We start from the raw sequence: 19,712 nt of genomic DNA, 5'->3' as shown, positions 1-19,712 counted from the left end.
TGTTGAATCCATTATGTTTGTAGATCACCACATGTCCAGACTGACCTACACATTCCATCTGCTGTCTGTGCAAGCGGCCACAGCCACGTAAATACTGACCTAGCTGAGTGCCAGGAGGTCTTAATTTGTCCAAAAGTACTTTTAGCATTTGGTAAAACTTATGCTCAGCCACATGCTGTAACTCTTAAATCAGTTATTCTTTATTGCACATGGGCTGTATCTCATGTTACACTCCAGAAATCTGAGCCAAAGACAAGTGAATAACTTGGGAGCCGGAAATGGGGGAGAGGGAGCAAGAAATCTTAGCTGTGTAAATTGTTTGAAAGGTCTCATTAGATACCAACATAGTTGCTGTCACTGTCATCTGATCTGTTTTCTCTGGTACTTTGAAAGATTGCAGGTGACAGAACAAAATCTACCACCAGTTCATGTAACAAAAGGGCACTTAATTTTTTTGATCAAGAGGTGTTGACTTGCTTTGGTGGTTCTTATACCTCTTGTTCACATATGCTGCCCAGCTGTTCTCCAACTCAGAACTATGCTTTACCCACTGCTGTGGTTAGAGGGCTAATGTGTGAATTCAGCTAAGAATTTGTAGAGCCTCCCTTCCCCACTGAAATGGACAGAGAACACCCCGGGCAGACTGAGAAGAGACTTTTAAGGTTGAGATTTGTTAAGTGGTGCTGTTTGGCAGTGTCTTCAGTGGGATATTTCAGAGATATCAGGATAAAAGCCTTCTTCAAGCCACAATTTCAATGATTTTTTTCATTTTATTTTTTTTTCCAAAGTGAAAAGTGGGTGTCTGGTTTTAAGTCTTTTGCTTTATAGTAGATCAGCAGCAGCAAGATGTACTTTTGGCAAAGCCAACAGATTCTCTTACAAAAAACAGTAGATTGTGTAGCCCTTTAGGTACTGCTACTTGAAAAGAAAAAATGTTCTTTTCTAGTCTACATCTCCTTTTTCTTCTTCTCTTGATCTTAAAAGCCCGTGCTTTTAGGAAAGGAAAATCTAATCTGAAAAAGGAAAAGTAATCTGGACAGGAGACTACAGTGTTGGGACTCAAGTAATTTGTAACTTGGTTTCCCAAGCTGGCTGATACACCTCAACTGCTTTGCCTCTCTCATTTCTACCATGAAATGTTGTTTACAGTGTTGGTTATTTACAGTCTTTGAAAGCACTTGTTAATTAACAACAGCTTGTAGAGTGATTTCAAGATGGAAAAGCGTGTCAGTTACCAGAAATGGTAAAGGCATAGCAAGCTGATTTTCATTGATGATAATGTTGATTAACAAATTCACAACTCCAACACTATTAAAGCTTCTTAGCAGTAACAAGAGTAATAATACTTGCAGTAAGAACTGATGCATCTGAGTATTCACTGCTACTAATGACTCTTTATTATTAGGATAATTATATTCATTGGTTACTAGTAGATATTCTAAATTAAGGAGCTGTCACTACCTCATTAGCTCTGCCTGGTGGTGTACTATCAATCATCTTCAGCCCAAGGAGCAAGTGCCTCACGAGATTCTCATTTTTCTTTCTTCTTCTTCCAGCCCCTTTGTGATGAGCTTCCTCCCTCCTAGGGTGGGTGCTAACAGAAACCCAGTAGATATGCTTAAGGTATAAACAGGATGGTCTGCAGAATGTGGAACAGTTTAGGACCAGTGCCCTGTTTTTAGATCTCAGTAATAGGACCTATGTCCTGAATTCCCTTAACCTTCTCTTCTTTGAGAAATGGCAGGTTTCCATTGTTTTGTCTTATGTCGAGGCATTTTACAGTGACTTATGGCAAAACTAAGGAGCTTCTCCCAAGTGGTTATGATAATTTTAGGACACTTGTTTTCATCTGTCTTTATCCATTTTCATTATGAACTGCTACAATAAAAGCTTCACTGGGTAGTAAAAAATAAATTAGTGTCAAAGTAATTTGACAGTTTCCACTAACAGCTAAAATTCTGATTTTAAATGGATAAATTTAAACAGGGTAAAGTAAGAACCTCATCTCGTTATTTTTGAACTCTGCTTTGTGAGTTAATACTATACTGGTTACTGGTTTCCTTAGCAACACAATTAAAATGATATTTTAGAAAGGAATAGATACTCCCGCTTTTCTCTGGAGCAAACGGAACAAGTAACAAGCTGAACAGCCCTCCTATGCTGCCCTGTTCTTATTTTCAGTGAAATATTGGCTTTCTTTTAAAAAAGAAAACCGCATTTCAGAAGTCATGCTCTCTTGACATCACGGTCATTTTAACTAACTAAATTGCTGAAAAATGTACATCTTTGGCAAAATTTGCTTTTCAGATAATTTGGTGAGAGATCGTCCTTTCTGCGGTTCTGTTACACAGCTGTGGCTTTATCTGAGTATGCTATAGGGAGCTTGGTCTCATACCACAGTTCTGCCTTCTTTCAGCTGTAGGCTGTAGCTGTGTCAGTAAGAACAATATGCCTCTCTCTTTTCTGCAGTATTGACAAGGAGTATTTGGATTACTGTAACAGACTTGACTGGATTTTGTGTTTATTTGTTACTGACTGTGGTCAATAGACCCCTATCTTGCTGATTGGAAGCACAGGCCATGAGATTTGCATTCTGGAGTCTGTTCTGGGCTGTTCCTGATGGATGTGCTGCCATACATAGGGGATCAGGGCATGGCTCCTAGAGGAGCTGTGTCATTTTTGTCAGTGTGAGGATACATAAGAAAAAGATCTTCGAAGCCAGCCATGCATTGTGGGAGACATGTACTTGTTTTTATAGCTCTAGTTTTGGCTGAACAGCAAAACTGTATTATGAAAATGTGGGAATTATTTGCACTTGCTAATAAATAACTGGGAATTACTGTGGTGGAACATCATAGTCTCTTTACGTGGTAGAAACAGCCATAGTGAAATGTCGTTATTTCTGCACAGAATGGATATGGAAATCAAAAGCACTTGGTTTAGCTGATCCTCTCCCTGTGCATGTTCAGAAGCAAATCTGCTAAATAAATCACTTAATGGGAATTTACTGGCTCACTCTTCACAGGCAAGTAGGCAGACAGTAGCCTGTTTTATCTATGCACCATCAGCAGACAGGTAGACGCTTACAAAGTCCAAATCAGTTATAATGCATAGCACAACACAAGGATGTTGATGAGAATATAATCTGAACATGAGGTGCTATATTAATAAGTGCCTGTTTTTTATTAGTGAAGCATTTACCCCTGTTAAATGGTGCGTGTAAGGCAAAGGACAAGATTAATTTTAGATCCACTTGAGGTTGGAAGGCTGAACGGAGCTGAACTGATGAACAGCTGATGAACATAAACAATCAAGATGTCATTTTAACAGGAACTGCATGAAAAAAAATAATAATAACCATTTTCCTTGAATGGCTGCTCACAGCTCATCATCAGGAATACAGACTCATTTTTTATTTTAGTTTTTTTCATTTCATATGTGCTGAAGAGTGTGCACATTAAGAGAGAAGCTATACCAGTATCTTCGCAGCATTAACACAGTGCTGTGTGTCATTAAAAAGATAAATGATGAGGTTTGGGAATAACGTGTGCGGCTTGGCTTTTCCCTGACTGTTACTTAAGAATATGAAATGTCTAAAAGTGAGGCACGTCAGTTTTAATGGAGACTACCCTGCATGAAATAATGACATAAGAGCTCCGTGCCTTTTTACAAGCACAGTAAGAATAAAAAATACATACATTGACTGATATCACATCACAATATTTTGATTACTATTAATATTCACGTGCCTCTGTAATCTTGAGGGCTCCAGTACGTCAGTCCTGCTTCTATTGCATTCAGCTGGATAATGAAACCTGCCATAGATCTCAGGAACCACAAAAGGTAGCCCTGGCTGTGATTCTGTTAGCTTCTCTCACTATTGGTTTTTTCATACTTTTCCCCTAACAGCAGGAGATGACCAGCATTTTCAATGGCCTACTGCCTTTCTTTCTCATCCCCTTTGCACTTTTCAGACTTGCAGCTCTCAATTGCCACCCCAGAGTGCTCCAGTTGGCATGGACTGTCGAGGAACAGCACTACAAGCAACATCACCCATGGCGACAAAAGCAATGTCAAGATGCACATCACCCATCTGCAGTACTTATGGAGCCAAACCGATGGAGCACAGCTGTAAGCTAATGATACCTTACCCCCAAAAGTTATATGTGTTTCATAATGCATTTTCCTGGGAGTCAGGGATGCAGAATAGAGAGAGACTGGAGACCACAGCAGATGGAGCACTTAGATGTGTTCTATTTTTTATACTTGCATGTTTGTTTCTGCATTAGCCAGTCTTGTACATGCTTTGTGTGTGAACAACTAACCCTTTATGTTGATAGCCTTTAGACTCCTAGATAAATAAATATAGATCCAGAATCACCTCTGAAATATTTAGGTCTCATGGTGGCTGAGCCGTTTCCTTTCCCATCCCTGTCTGATCCCTATTCCAGACACGCACAGATAGTCTTTTGCACAGTGGCCTTTCATCCTTCCATTAAGTGAAGAAATAATATATACTTTAGAACTGACTATCCAAAAGTAATTTTATGTATTTAAGGACCACACATTTTGTGATCAGGGTTCTTATTATTCTGTGGGGGGAAGAAAAATGTCTGTTTAACATAGATATTATTAGAATATCACAGAATCACAGAATATGTTCAATGAGTGGCAAATCTGAGGCCTGAAGAGGCTATGTCTTGACAAAGGTTACACGCAAATGGGAGGAGAATATGAAATCCCTCTTTTGCCACTAGTTATAATCTTAAAGACACATAATTTGTATACTCATGGCATTTGCTGTGAAGTAGATTGATATTCAAAGATTTTAGAGGAGTAAGAACCATACTTATGATATTCCCTAGAATAGCTCAAGTTTCCCTATGTAATGAGATTTTATTGAACTGATTTTTCCCTTTTTGTTGTTTTTTTTTCCCCATTTCTATGGCTGATTCTTGTGTGTGTGTGTGTGCAGACTACGGGAGGTGTAGGCTGGTCTCTAGAGACCTACATCACTTCCTAGACAAAGATAGCTAATGCAATTATTTTATGAGTTGCTGCTTAATTATGGGCTGTTATTGTCTCTCGTAATATATGGAATCATAGTTCATGTATTTCCTTAGTACAAGCATGCAGTACCACATGCTCGTGGACTTATATTATACTGAAGAATGTGCTTATGATAGTATAGTCTTTACATTCCATTATTTTTTTTTCTTTCCGAATTTGCTACCAATCAGTGTTAAATTTGGTACCTTGACTGTGCACTTCTGTAATTTAAGCTGCTTAGGTTTCTTTAATGTTTTTACCTTCACTCCGAATGTCCTGGCTTAATAACAGCTTGTTTTCCAACACTCACAACATGCCCACAATGCATTTACCAATAAGTTCTCTCAACAATAACTCTCTCCTACCACAGTTACTTTCTATGTATGCAAATTATGATTACAAATACTGAAGGCATCAAAAAAGACTTGATATAAAGTTTGGTTCCAGCCTGCTTGTTTTCATCTACTCTGTTATCTAATTTGGGGTGGGAAAAAAAAAGAAAGCCATAAATTATTTTCTCAATTACTCTCATTATTCTGTAGCTCATTTTCCTGTTAAATGAAATGCAAAGGTGCTTTATTAGTTCTCAACACTTTTCTTGCTTCCCAGGAATCAGGTGTTGGCTTCATCGGACCACAAGGATATCCTTAAAGCTCAAGACCTTTCTGTCATCATAAAAGCATATGTGCTAGTCACATCCTTAACACCTTTGAGGGCCTTTCTTCATTCAGCTGCTACTGTCTGGCATCCACCCAAGAAGAAGCACTTTTCTGTAAAGGTAAAATGTTTTGTTTCCTAGTTTTTGCTCATTTACAGACAAAGTAGAGACAAAAAGCCAGATATTTACCTTCTCTTTTTCCCCCTTCTTTAATCACAAGCTGACAGTGATGTCTCTGCACAAGTACTGCTTTTATTTTCATAAAAAGTGGGGCTTTGTTCATGAAGAAGGGAAGAGCTGGCCTGTGCAATGGGGGTTAAGAAAGGCCCTGGGATTTGCTTGCTTCAAAGCCAGTTTTTGCTGGTGAGACTTCACAGCAGTTGCACAGTCAGAGTTTTCTCTAAAGCTCGTCTTCAGTTCGCTCTGATGCAGTAACATCTTTTGCCTGGATGTTGACAGTGTTGTAAAAAAACAAAAGTAAATATTTAAATTATTTGCTTAGATTTCTTTTTTAGGTGCAGTAAAATAGAACAGATGAGAGTCAGGGCACATCCAAATAAAGAGAAGGAAGTATTCTGCAGAGTGGCTCTTTGTGGTCTTTAGGTTTCATGGAGAAGGATTTATCCCACGTTCTTTAACTCTGTCCATCTCTAAGTGCCTGGAGAGACCCCTCTCTCTTCATGCCTAATTTCCTCAGCAGTTCTATGGATTCCAAACATATTTTTCATTTGTTCTTTCAGCAAGGAACTGTCCTTGCACACAGCAGCTCTTTTTGAAGGAACTACAGTTCTGCAGCTGCTCCTTTTTGAAGGAAAAAGGTCACAAAGTAGCAGTGAATTCTGCAGGTGACATAACTCTTTCAACAGCTGTCTGAGGATGGGTGCACGTGGCTCATATAACACACTCAGGACGTGAGTAGGTCTTGTCTTTGAATCAGCATGAGCGTTGTGGCATCACTGCCAGGACTCTCGATGATGCTAATCATTTGGTATGTCCTATAATTTTAGCTCTGTGAAAGTTAAATGCCTTCTCTAAGCTCTTCATCTAATTCTAGTTATTGAAGAAACAGACAACTCTAGGATACAAAATACCTCATTTTAGACACTACTTTTGGAATTTCCTTCTAGAAATCTCTGTTTCTTTCCACCGGCTATGATTATCATAGGGAACGTGGCAAATTCTAGATGGCTAAAACTAGATAAAGCTACCTCTCTTTCCCTCTTCAGAACCCCATTTAAATATATTATTTTATACTTCCTTTATGTATGTTTAGGAAGACTAGTGGTCACCCACTTTCAAACCTTGTAAGTCAGTTTTGTTTTATGTATACTAGAGTGTTCAGTATCATAAGCAGACAGTACTTTGAAGGTTAATAGTCATTAATGGCTGTGATATGGCTCTGTAAAATAATTCCAACTGAGGGAAGTCTGCTAAAAGGGGTGCCAGTCATCATTTACAGAATACTTCGCAGCTGAAGAAGCAATAAAAAAGACAGATAGAAGCAGCAGCACATCTGCAGTAGTTCCAGTCTGGTTACTGCTGCTGCAATGTTATATCTTCCACAGCTTTAGGCAGACTTGTCAAAGTGGCAAGAAATACACAAGTAGATACCAGAGAAAGCACGTTTACAATGATGAACTTTAAGTACAAAGCAACAAAATGCAGGTCTATAACACTGTCTTTCGGCATAAACAGTTCACATTACATAGCCTGGAAGGAGTCAGGGAGATTCACTCAGCAGCCAGAAGCTCCACAGGGATAATCACAGAGTGGCTACTCTGCCTGGTGAACAGGCATCAGGCAGGAGTCATTAGAAAACATGGCATCAGTCAGGAAGGAGAATTTGGGAAAAGCTTAGAATTCAATTGTAGATAACCTTTGAGATGAGATTACATCAAGCTTCTAGGAAACTCCGTGGAGCCATCACTTGTTTCCAGAGAGATATACAGTGCCATCATGATCTCCTCTCCCAGACTTTACAGTGGAGCTATTTGTGTTCCTACCAGCCAACTAATCTGGTTCAGAAAACTTCTATAAGCATTATGTTTTTGCTGGCTCTTGTGTGTAGGAAACGAAGTTGTTACACTGTGAAGATCTAGTGTGTCAGCAGTTGATAAAAACAGAAAGGATGTCTATTAGCTGTTCTTCCACTGACTGACAGAATACCCATTGGTGTCACTGGGAACTGACTGTGCCTATAGGAGAGACTTTGATATGGAAAAAAATTGTTACTGTGTGATGTGTTTTTTCCCTAAGAGAAGCTGACTTAATTCTTCTTTTAAAATGAATAGTTTCAACTTGTTGTATTGTATCATAGACACACTGCTTTCAATAACATTGCACAATAATGCAGAGATTTGCATAGTGTCAGTATTTTGAGTTTAAAATTTGATCTTCTGTGCAAAACAACTCTTTATGGTTGCTAAAACTAACCACCATGTTGTATATGTGGAGTAGATATTTTTCAGGGCTGGAGATGTGGTACCAAATGACAACAAATGACTAAGAGAAAATGCACAAAGACAAAAAATAAGTTTAAATAAGTTAAATAATACTCTGTTCTCCACTGATAGTAGACTGTTGTAAATAATTTTTATGACTCAGATTTGCTTATCCTAATCAGAGTGGTAAGTCTTTATAATGACTTCTTGAATAAGCATTGGCCAAATAGCAGTTCAGAAAGAGTTCAAGTTCATTTGACTCACCAGCTGCTGAGGCTTTTTTTGGATTATGCAGATTTTAGGATCTCAGTTCAGAAATGAAAAAAGCTAAATCCTGAATTGGCATGAAGATTTTCGGTGTGCTCAAGGGGTGGCAAAAGTACAACTCTAGAATTGGGCCCTGGTTGGGAAGATGCAGGAAATGCAGTGAAGAGAATGGCTTTCTGCCACATAAATGTAATGAGACTCACATAATAGCCTTGTTTCCATGAGGAAATTTGGAAACTCTTTATTTAGACCATCTGTGCTTTGAAAAATTAATAATAAAATGGAAGTTTTCTATTTTGCATATGGTACCAATTAAGGGAGGGATCTGTGTGTGCAATAATTCCCTCCATATTAATCAAATATGCATGTGTATTAAACAAAAAGCTGACCTATGGTTAATTTTCTGTTCTATAGAAGCTAGTGTGTAAGGCATTTATTTACGATTAATTATCTCAAGGTTTAACACACTATAAAGTACTTCCTTAACTCAGCCATTAGTCTTTCCCAATCTGGTTCCAGTTCATAACAAAGGGTGCAGTTTTGCAGGGTTCAGTAGTACCACACTGTGTGTAACCTGGGAATTTTATTCTGTTTTGTGGGTTGCTTTGAACAGCCCCTTCTCTGTCTCACTGTCCATTTGCTCATCAAAAGCATATGTCATGCTCCTCCTGGACTTGAGTTTGTTGACCAATATATGAGCATAGCCTCAGATAACCTTAGCTGAAACTATGCTTATCATGTAAAAAGTGATTTTCAATTTGCACAGTGAAGTAAACATACTAAAATGAAGCTGTTCCACAGAATCATAGAATCACAGAACAGTTTGGGTTGGAAGTGACTGTAAAGATTATCTAGTTTGAACCCCCCTGCCAACAAGATCTTACTGTGGTGTGAGCCACTATACCCAAAATTCTCTTCCTTGTATACTAGGTATTTGAAAGATTGAGCAAAGAAAAATAATAATCATACTTAACATATATGCAACTAAAACTGGACTCTCGACTGTCCAAGAAATATTTCTTTTAATATGACATGGAAATCTGGTTTAGAGCAGAATGCTGAAAATTAGATTACAGTATTGCCCCCAAGTGGCCAATTTTGATACTACTTCATGTAATCATATATGAAATAGAATCCAAATGTTCATGCAGGTAAAAATCGAAATGGTTAGCAACAGCAGAAACTTTCAGGATTTATTTCCTTATTTTTTATTTATTTATTTTTTAACATTGGGATTAGCCATTCTTTCCATGTCACTTAACGAGAGCAAATGCAAAAGAAAATTATCATCAGGTATTAATTAGATTGCAGGTTTATTTGGGAATAAAATTAAATTTGTGCATGAGATGTTGTAAGAACTTAACACATGCATTTCACTATTCTTTCAAACAGCCTCAGCAGAGAAACTTCCTGAGATACTGAGCTTAGCAGAATGGCTCTGATTTCTCTCCTCAAATCATTTAGAACCCATTTAGTCTGTTTGGGCTGGAGAAGATATGTTTTGTCTGACATTTCTTTTCTGACATGAAAGGTACTTGTACTTGGGCAGACTCTACCCATTTCTGGTAACCTCCAAGTTAAGACTCACTGAAGTGGAAGTGGAATATATTCATGTTTAATAACCTCCAGTGGACTTATGTGTGATGCAGTTCTCTACCCTGTTCATTTCTGCATCAGGTATTTCAGTCAGTCAGGCATTGTACAAATAAAGTCAAAGATCTTCCTGAAGTTCTATTCTGCTCTTTTCAACATGAACATTGACAGTTTCTCCACTAAGAGATCTAGACTGATTGTTCTTTATAACAAGCAGATATGTCATAAATAAGTCTTTACACTTTTATCCATGCCCTTAGCTCTCTGTTTTCCTTCTAAACCACAGACCCTCTGGCTCTTCAGTCCAAGCAACAATATAAACATGTCTCAGTGTTATTCCCAGAACCTCTCTTTTATCCTGCTTCCTTTTTTTCACTTGCCTTTCAGCAACTCTCAATCACCTCATTTGCTTCTCACATCAAACTGGGAAATGTCATTAGTAAATCATCTTCACTCTTCCCGTAAAAAATTGATGCTGTGCTGGAAAACCATTCTTAGTCCAGTCCCGTTCAAAGGACCTAAGTTAGTTCCTGTGGAAGCTAGTGAACAGCTTTTCACTGACACCAGTAATCTTTGGACTTAATCTTAAGAGCAAGGATCTTTAAAGTTTTCTCAGATGATCTTTTCTCCCTTTTTTTTTCCACTGGCAAAGATTTAAAATAAGATATTCTGGAGCAAATACTGAAATTAATGGATACTGTCCACTGAAACTTGATAAACAAAGAGGGTTATTTTGTCCAGAGCAATTACATGAACTTTCTTGACAAGAAACATATTTAAAGAACAGAAAATATTCATAAATGGAAAATTTACTCATAAAACAGCTGAATAACATCCTGATTCCCCCCTCATCAAGTGCTTTGTAAGATGTACAGAGAAATGGCACAACATAGCCATAAATCAAGGATGAAATAAACAGAACTTCCTAATGCTAACATTATCAGCTTGTGATAAATGACTGCACTGTTTTATATGTGAAGTATTCTAGAACAATTGATTTTGATTATAGGTATGTTTTTCTCCCATTATCTGTATTGCAGCTTTTTAAATATATTTTGGTCAGTGTTGAAGTTCACCTGTGCTAGCAGGCAATACAGAAAATAATTGCACTGCAAAATATTGCTTTTGTGTGGAACCAGACTATATTCTTCCAGCCACTTTAGATATCTAGATTAATCCACACACACAGTTAAAGGCAATATTGTTTGTGTCTAAAATAGTGTCTATATCTGCAAACAACTACTTACATCCCAAAGTATTTGGACTTGGTGAAGGAATGTCATTAAGTATGGATCCATCAAGAATAATGAATGTAGGAAGTGAATGGAATGTACACTACTTTTATTGATTGATTGAATAAACTCAAGTGAAAACATCCTTGGTTATTTTCAAAGAGAGGTGATTGTTTTAAGTCTTTGGAGAACCTGTAAATCCGACTGATCAAGAAGGCTGCAACAGCTCTGATGCACAGCAGAGAAACTTGGAAAGAACACTGTTTGATATTTCAAAAAGACACATCTTTTTGGAAACCAAAGGTCATGTTTTACTTCCACAGAAGTAAACCTCACTCTCAGCGATGATACTGATAACTTTACCTTTCATCTAGTTTTGAAGACTGCAAATAAGGACCATCAGGGTCATTTTAACATGCATTCATGCAAATCCTTTTGAATATGGTGCTGCAGATCTCAAAGTCTAAACCTCAAAATTGCTTTGAATTACTCAGTAGCTCCAATGGCCTTTCATCTTCTATCTGCTTGACTCCTGGGTAGCTTCAGAGCTCAGCTACATCTCCTAAGGTGGGGATACTGTTTCAGGAAAAAGTGATAAGCTCACATTATTCTAACAAAATCAGGATAGAAGTGGTTAATTGATTATAGGTAATTAACTGGCAGTTGGTATTAATAGCATGCTCAATATCACTAATAGACGAGATAAACCATGATACACTTCAATAATGTTCATGTTATTAATTACATTCTAAATATCCTCTTATAAATAACCCTCTGAAGTTCTAATCCCTCATACCCAGCTGATCACCCACTCCTATCTCACAGGCAACAGAGTTACAGATACAGCCCCACTCTCCTGGGGGGCAGTTCTCTGCTTGCATACAACTCTGGCTGGAGAAGTGGGAGCTCCAGATCTGTGTGCACCCACATAGGATCCATACCAAGGCTGATGACCCACTAAGCCCTATGGTCCAGGAAAAGCTGTGGTGCTGGTGGGCTGACTTCTGGTTGTGCCTGGCCAGTTTTGCCTGCTGCTGTTTCTGCTCCAAATCCTCTTCCCCTCAGCCCACCCTGCTGCAAATTTTCATGCTTTTTTTAACGTGTTTTTTTTTTTTTTTTTAAGCTGTCTCCTTCCTTGTAATTTCCTCGTTGCTGTTTAATCTTGCTATTGGTTTATCATCATCAATTTAGGGCAAAAACCCTCCCAGACTGTTTTGTATATTCCAGTCACGTAGGTTTTGTTATCCGTAAGATTTTTGTCAAGGGTGGACTGCGTGAGCTCTCCCAGGATTTATCTCCTTCCTGCCTTCAGTGTCTCGTTTAGATTCTTCACTAGAGGAACAGAACAGTTTCAGATTGCAATTAATGTCACCATTTTGAAATATCTACCCCAGGATGACATAAATCATGCTCTTCAAGTGTCTGTGTTGTGCAATGAAGTAAAAAAAGAACCTAAACATAAACCACACAGTCTTGTAGGGTGGCATTTCTTTGCATACTGTGACACCTAAGAGAATTGTCTGTGTGTGAGCAGTGTCTCTGAACTCCTATTGTAATTAACAGAAAGCTAAGTCGGTGAAGGTAGGTGTTATAAGTTTGCAATTATTGCCGTTCCTAAGGTTAGTTAAGGGAAATCTTTTTTGACTTGTCATGTGGCAAAGCTGTGATGGGATGGAGCTAGCAGGCAATCCCAGAAGGACTGCTACAGTTTGTTTTCATTACAGTAAAATTCCTTTACATCTTCTGTGGAGTGCTGGAGTCTGACACCCAGTGCATACAGTGTACGTGCCATGTCTGCTCCTCAGCATGCATTGAATAGACCTCTTAAAATAAAGGAGTGGAGGTGGGAGAAACTGGGGCATAGCTGTCTGATTTAATTTATACCTTTCTGAAGCAAATCCTCAGCTACTATTCAGCTGGCTGCCCCAGGCTGCCCTAGAACCCCTCTTAAGAAATTCATTTGCAGAGAACATGCCAGAGAAAAATCTTCTGAAGGGAATTACTAAGCCACCATAGCATGCAGCCCTGTGAACAGCACACTCCTCTGCTCTCCTTTAGTGTCCATGAGTCTGTTCATGAAGCTTGTCAATTATTTTGCTCAGTCTTTTAGACCATTCACTGGTGATTCTATTCTTGAAGAACCAAAGAAATCCATGTCACTGAAATCATAAGGCTTATTTTAATGACTTGAGATGTTAAAAAAATAAAATTCAAAGTGGGTAGAGAAAAAGCATTTTAAATTTAATACTGTCATCCATTTTCCCCCCCCAATGGCTTATCCTAAAGCAAAAACAGATATCAGTGAGCTAAAGGCCAATGAGTTAAAACTAATCTTAATTACATTTCTAGTTCATCCTGCCTTGGGAGAAAATATGTTCTTCATCACCGTGCTTTAAAAAGATTCACACATTTTCTGAACGTTGTTATGTAAATATGTGGAATATACCCCTCAATATATACATCCAGCACGTGGGTGAACATTTCCAAGCTCCTGAGAACTCTTGCAATTCTGTACACAATGGTGTCATTGTACAATGTGTATGTCCATGTGTACATTAAGTTTTACAGCGTACTAAAATTTAATCCCCGTTACTATGCTCAAAAATCAGCCAGCAAGAGGTCAGCTTTCTCACAGACTAAATTCCTGTGATTGTCACCAGTTTTTTTTTTTCCATTCTGTCCTCTTTTACTATTCTGTGCTGCTTTTAATCAACGAGGTTGAACCCTGCTGGGCAGGTGGTCTGTTTCCTCTGAAGGTGGGAGAACGTGCCTCAATAGTCATCATCTGTAGTAATCTTCAGCTTAGTGACTTTAGCTTTCTGTAGTTGAATGGAACTAAGTGTTGGAAACACTTAGAAAATCTCTAAGTTGTAGGTATTCATATTTCTTAGCCCCAGTCCATATATTCTGTATTTTCCCTATTAGGTGCTGAGAACCCTATAGAATCCGTAAGAGTCAAATGTAAACTGAACTGGTTTGAACAGGATTTTTTCATGAACTGGAATTGAACCTGAAGCATTTTTCTGGTGTCTTTGTTGGTCCCGAACCAAGCTGTCTAAATATTTATTTTCAGTCATTGGCTTAGAATAAACATTGTCCTAAAACCTGATATCCTATAATGAGGACCCATTGAGCACAGTTGTTTTTTTTCTAATCTGCCCAAGGAGGGCTGTAACTAAAATGTAGTTCCTTGGAGAAGCCAGTTTTATTTCAAGGTCTGTTGTGCTGGAAGCAGTTTGCTGCTTTAGCCAACAGCACGCTGTGAGTGCAAACAGTGCAAATCAGCCCACCTTTCAGCAGTTCTGGATCAAAATACATGCACTGCATATCCTTCGTGTTGCTGCGTTTAGGAACCAATTGGTGGAGATGAGCAAATGACCTAATGGGCTTTTTCTGTCCCTCTTGATCAACTTAATATGGGCCGGCACCGTGGTCTTGCAGCTCGGAAAGCAAACTGTGTGCTGGGCTCCATCAGGAGAGGGGTGGCCAGCAGAGGCAGGGAGGTGATTGTCCCTCTCTGCTCTGCTCTTGTGAGGCCCCATCTGGAGCACTGTGTTCAGGTATGGAGCCTCCAGTACAAGAAAGACATAGAGATTTTGGAAAGGGTCCAGAGGAGGGCCACGAAGATGATCAGGGGTCTGGAGCACCTCCCCTACGAAGATAGGCAGAGGGAGCTGGGCTTGTTCAGCCTGGAGAAAAGAAGGCTGTGCAGCCTTTCTGTACCTGAAGGGAGCCTATAAACAGGAGGGGAATCAACTCTTTGAAAGGGTGGATAACAGCAGGACAAGGGGAAATGGTTTTAAGATGGAGGGAAGATTTAGGTTGGATGTCAGGGGGAAGTTATTTACTATGAGAGTGTTGAGGTGCTGGAACAGGCTGCCCAGTGAGGTTGTGGATGCCCTGTCCCTGGAAGTGTTCAAGGCCAGGTTGGATGGGGCCCTGGGCAGCCTGGTCTAGTAAATGGGGAGGCTGGTGGCCCTGCCTGGCAGAGGGGTTGGAAATTCATGATGCTTGAGGTCCCTTCCAACTTGGGCCATTCTGTGATTCTGTGTTTCTTGTTGTTCCTTCCAATAATCATCCTCTGTCTCTCCTTAAAAAATTCTCTAATTCCTTATGTCCCCTGTGCAGCAAGGGGACATAGACAGCTTCTCACTTAGCCCCTTGAAACCCACTGCTGACATAGGAAACTAGGGAAAAGGTAAAAGCTAGTCTAGCAGGAATGTGACTGATGGCAGAAACGCTGGAGGTAGCTGTCAAATTAGCTGAAGAACCACCCTGTTATCTCATCCTGGTGAGGTGAATCTTCATTCTTAGTTTCTTATTTCACATGAACTGATTAATAAATTACTGTTGGGCTTCACCAAAACTGAGACAGTTTCAATCAGAGATGAATCTGAATCAGAACTGATGTGAAAACTATTCGGCTTCACGTTCTGAATCTTTGTGCTACTCTATAGGAGAAACAAAGCTGAGTGATCTTAGACTTTGGGAAGCAAGTACTCCTGCTTGCCTTGAAATGTAGTGCAACTTGAAGATCTGCATATTGTTGGTATTTATTTCCTACTGGCATTTCAAAAAACTTCCTCAGTTTCTCAGTCCAAAGCACTGCAAAACTTCCACACAGATTCGCTCATGGGGCAAATTTCTTTAATTTGGTAATACCTGTGAGCTTTTTAGAATAAAACCAGATGTGATAAGAGCAGGTAGTCAGTCAAACCAACTTACTTACCAGCACAACAGGACTGAGCTACAGGAACTGAAGAGAACAAAGAGCAAAGGAGGGTCAGTATTAACTCCATGCTTAAGTGATTTTCATACCTGGCTGTAGGCAATGATACATCATTTTTTATGAAGGAAAGTGGAAAATGCTTATTACATTTAATTACAATATGCTGCCTGAAGAAACTGTAAGTTAATCATTCATGCCCACACAAACTAGCGTGCTTGGCGCTCACACTACAAAACTGTCTAGAAAATACTGAGGACAAGAGAGCATAGAATTATGTTGTAAGGGGATCTGGTGTTAGCACAGTGAATTCATCATAATACATCACCAGTAATTAGTGGTGTACCTGGGGGACAATGCTAGGTCCAGTCTGTTCCACATTTTTGTTAATGGTCTGGGTGATGGGGTAGAGTGCACTCTCAACACATTTGCAGGTGATACATAAGTGGGATGAATGACTGGTTTGCCAGAGGGCCATGCTGCCATCCAGAGGGACCTTAACAGTTTAAAGAAATAAGCACATGGAGTTCAACAAAAGGAAGTGCAAAGTCCTGCACCTGAGAAGAACAACCCCAAGCACCAGTATAGGTTGGGGTTCCCCCATCTGGAAAGCAGCCTGGCAGAAAAAAGCCTGGGGCTGCTGGTTCATGCCAAGATGATGATGAGTTTGCAAGTGCACTTACTACAGAAAGAGCCCAGGAGTATCCTGGATTAGATTGCCATCAAGTTTCTGAAGGGGGACATTTTTTTTCCTCTGTTCAGCACTGGTGAGGCCACAGTTGGAGTGCTGTATTGATTATTGATTTCTGGGCCTCCAGAACAAGTGAGACATGGACATATTGGAAAGAGTCCAGCGTAGAGCTGTTGAGACAATGAAAAGACTGGAACATCTCTCCAGAGAGGAGGGGCTGGGATTGCTGGGACCATTCAGCCTAGAGAAGAGGAGGCTCAAGGAGGATCTCATTAATGTCTATGAAAAACTGAGGAGGTGGTGCAAAGAAAACAGAACCAGGCTCTTCTCAGTGGTGCCCAGTGCCAGGACAAGAGGCAGGGAGCACAAACTGAAACAGAGGAGGTTCAATCCAATTATCACTTCTGTGTTGTGTAGATGATGGAACATTGGCACAGATTGTTGAGATTGTGGAATTCCCTCCATAGAGATCTTCAAAAACCACCTGGATATAGTTCTGAGCACCTGCTCTGGGTGTCCATGCTTGAGAAGAGATTGAATCAGATGGTTCCAGTGGTGCCTCTGATTCTGTGCTCATGCCGTAGATTCAAAATATCACATTAAACCTTGTTACAGACTTCAAGTAAAGGTGATCTTTGTAAATCCATCTGAAGTGCATGCCAGCCTTGTGAGTCTCCAGAGGAGATGCCTACAGAAGCCAGTGGGACATGTATGAGTGGGTGACAGTAGAAAACATAATGGCATTTCTAAGTCAATTTAGTAGACAAATTCCTGGAAACATTCAGAAATTTGTCTTTTTTGGGTGTTTGTAGAAAACACGTCCCATGTATACTCTATGAGCTTTATACCTGAAAGCAGTACTTTTATACAATATAAATATATTTGTTTTGTACTAATTACTAATTATCTGACAGTTTGACACAATTAAAAAACTAATTGAAAACATGATTCAAAGGCGGATCCTTTCTTAGAACTAAGACTGCTGATACAATAAAACCTGCCTGTGTCCCATTCTTCACTGGGATAATGTATTGCTTTAAGTTATCTTTCCCTAGATTTCTAACTGAAGTGATGAGGAGGGGGAATTTGCATGAATGATGAAAGCAGTTGAGATAACAGCATTATGCAGAAAAGTGAATATGTCCCTGGGAGGGTTCACATGGCTAAAATCCACAGCATCTGCAAGCATCCAGCCAAAGTATAGTCTGTGATGGCTGTGATGACTGGTTCTGTTTAGAATGTGTTAACCTGGGGTAAAAATTCATAGTCAAGGTCAAGTGAGATAGCCCTTGACATAGTATGTTAACAATAGAAAATGCTTTTTCTATGATTGTGCTAGTGCCTACTGCTGAAGCATTACAATTTCTTTTGCCTGAAACCAATTGACAGTAAAGGGTTTTATCAAAGTAAGCTTATTCTATGAGCAATAATTTTTAAATGCATTGCTTTAGAGTCTTTCTCATATTTGTAAAGAAAAGCTCCTTCTTTGCTACTGTGCTGCATGGTGCTTTTCATGCCGTTCTTTACTGTGCAAATGAGTAACGACTCAAATTGACATTGTAATGCAATTTTGACTTCTACCAGCCTTTTAATTTATGACCTTAAGCACTGGTTTAGTTAAGCACTGGTAAATGTTCACAAATACATATAATCTTTTTCACAGCTGCAAAGGTTTTTTGAGATGTTCTTCAAAAGCAGTTCTCCCCAGCAAGCTTTTAACAACATGAAAGAAGCTATAAGCAAACTTCTACTTATAACTGAGGTCCTCAGTGAATCATCTGCCACAGGACCAGGCTCTTTCAATCAGTAAGTAACTTGCAGTGTTCATTGCTATGTTGTTGTTAGAATAGCTTCTTAGAATAGAAAAATTGTAGAGGACACATGACTCCCGAAACAACAAAATCCCTTATATTTCATTATTCTTGATAGAATAAAATGAAGATGTTATACCTAGGGAAGAAAACCCTAGAAGAAAGAAGTTGTGGTAAATACCAAGGACAAAATGCTGAGTCCTGATGGAGTGCTTCATGCAGCACAAATGAGCAGAGATTCCTCACAACTGGGGTAGTCATCATTTGTATAATGCTGTATTTCCTGTAAGTGAGCTCTCTGACATGAGTCAGGTGTTTGAAGTTAGAGTAACACTGACTGTTCTGAACTGGCCGAGGCAGAGATCGTGAACAACAGTAATTTAGTAATTAGTAATTGATATTTGTTCTCCACATGTTGTGTAGCATCTGTACACTTTTTGTGATAAACAATAAAAATTAAACAGTAAAATATTATGTTTGTATGCTTTAAAATTATTTGGGTTGGTCCAAAAGTAATGCCTCCTATTTACTTCTGTGGAAACTACAACAAAGAGCACAATAACACTATTTAATAGAGCAAGTTATCAGCTACAAAACACTATTTTCCAACATAGTCACATACATTAGCTGTGCATTTTCACCAGTGATGAACAAGAGCCTGCATGCTGCACTCAAAGAAAATCTGCACCAGCGGTGATTCACTGTTGCTTTCACCACTGCTGAAACGCACCACTCACTGCCTCCCTGTACTCTCATCCACTGCTTGGTCTTCACAAACATTCAGCATGAATCAGTGAATGTCGGTGTATTTTTTTTTTCTGCATGGAGGAATTCGGTGACACACCTTTGCTTCATCTGCATTTCCGTCAGACACTATTTGTCAGACTGCCCCTCTACTGCAATCTATCACATGGCAGCAAAACATAAAGGAATATTGGTTGGAAGGTTCGACCACAGAAATCCTCTGATGCCATGGCCCAACATAATGAAATGGGAGGCAGTGCTTTCAGAGCGGCCCTCATATATTTGAGAACCTTGGTGTTTCAGTAATAATATGGTGAAACTCATTATTTTTCATGAAAAACACATTGTGAAGGAAGTGGAAAGGGAGAAGGGAATGAATATAAAATTGATAAAGCTATTTTAATTATGATCCAAACTGAATATTTGTTTACTCACAGGACAGATATCCCTTATGTGTGTAGCCTAAAATTTTCTTGGTGTTCTTGGCCCATGCCTTAAAG

The 19,712-nt window shown here is 39.2% G+C and overlaps 1 protein-coding gene across 5 annotated transcripts in view; it reads left to right on the top strand.

Moving 5' to 3' along the window:
- Positions 1 to 19,712, top strand: part of LOC107308970 (cadherin-like and PC-esterase domain-containing protein 1) — a 71,733-nt gene that overhangs the window by 38,698 nt on the left and 13,323 nt on the right. For all 5 annotated transcript variants that reach the window (XM_015853332.2, XM_015853307.2, XM_015853315.2 and 2 more), the window contains 3 exons: positions 3,975 to 4,131; positions 5,659 to 5,827; positions 18,321 to 18,463. In XM_015853332.2, coding sequence (XP_015708818.1) covers positions 3,975 to 4,131; positions 5,659 to 5,827; positions 18,321 to 18,463 — 469 coding nt within the window. The remainder of the gene's footprint in view (positions 1 to 3,974; positions 4,132 to 5,658; positions 5,828 to 18,320; positions 18,464 to 19,712) is intronic.

The sequence above is a fragment of the Coturnix japonica genome, chromosome 1, assembly GCF_001577835.2.
Source record: "Coturnix japonica isolate 7356 chromosome 1, Coturnix japonica 2.1, whole genome shotgun sequence".
Lineage (NCBI taxonomy): Eukaryota > Metazoa > Chordata > Aves > Galliformes > Phasianidae > Coturnix > Coturnix japonica.
This window is presented reverse-complemented; position numbering and strand designations above follow the sequence as displayed.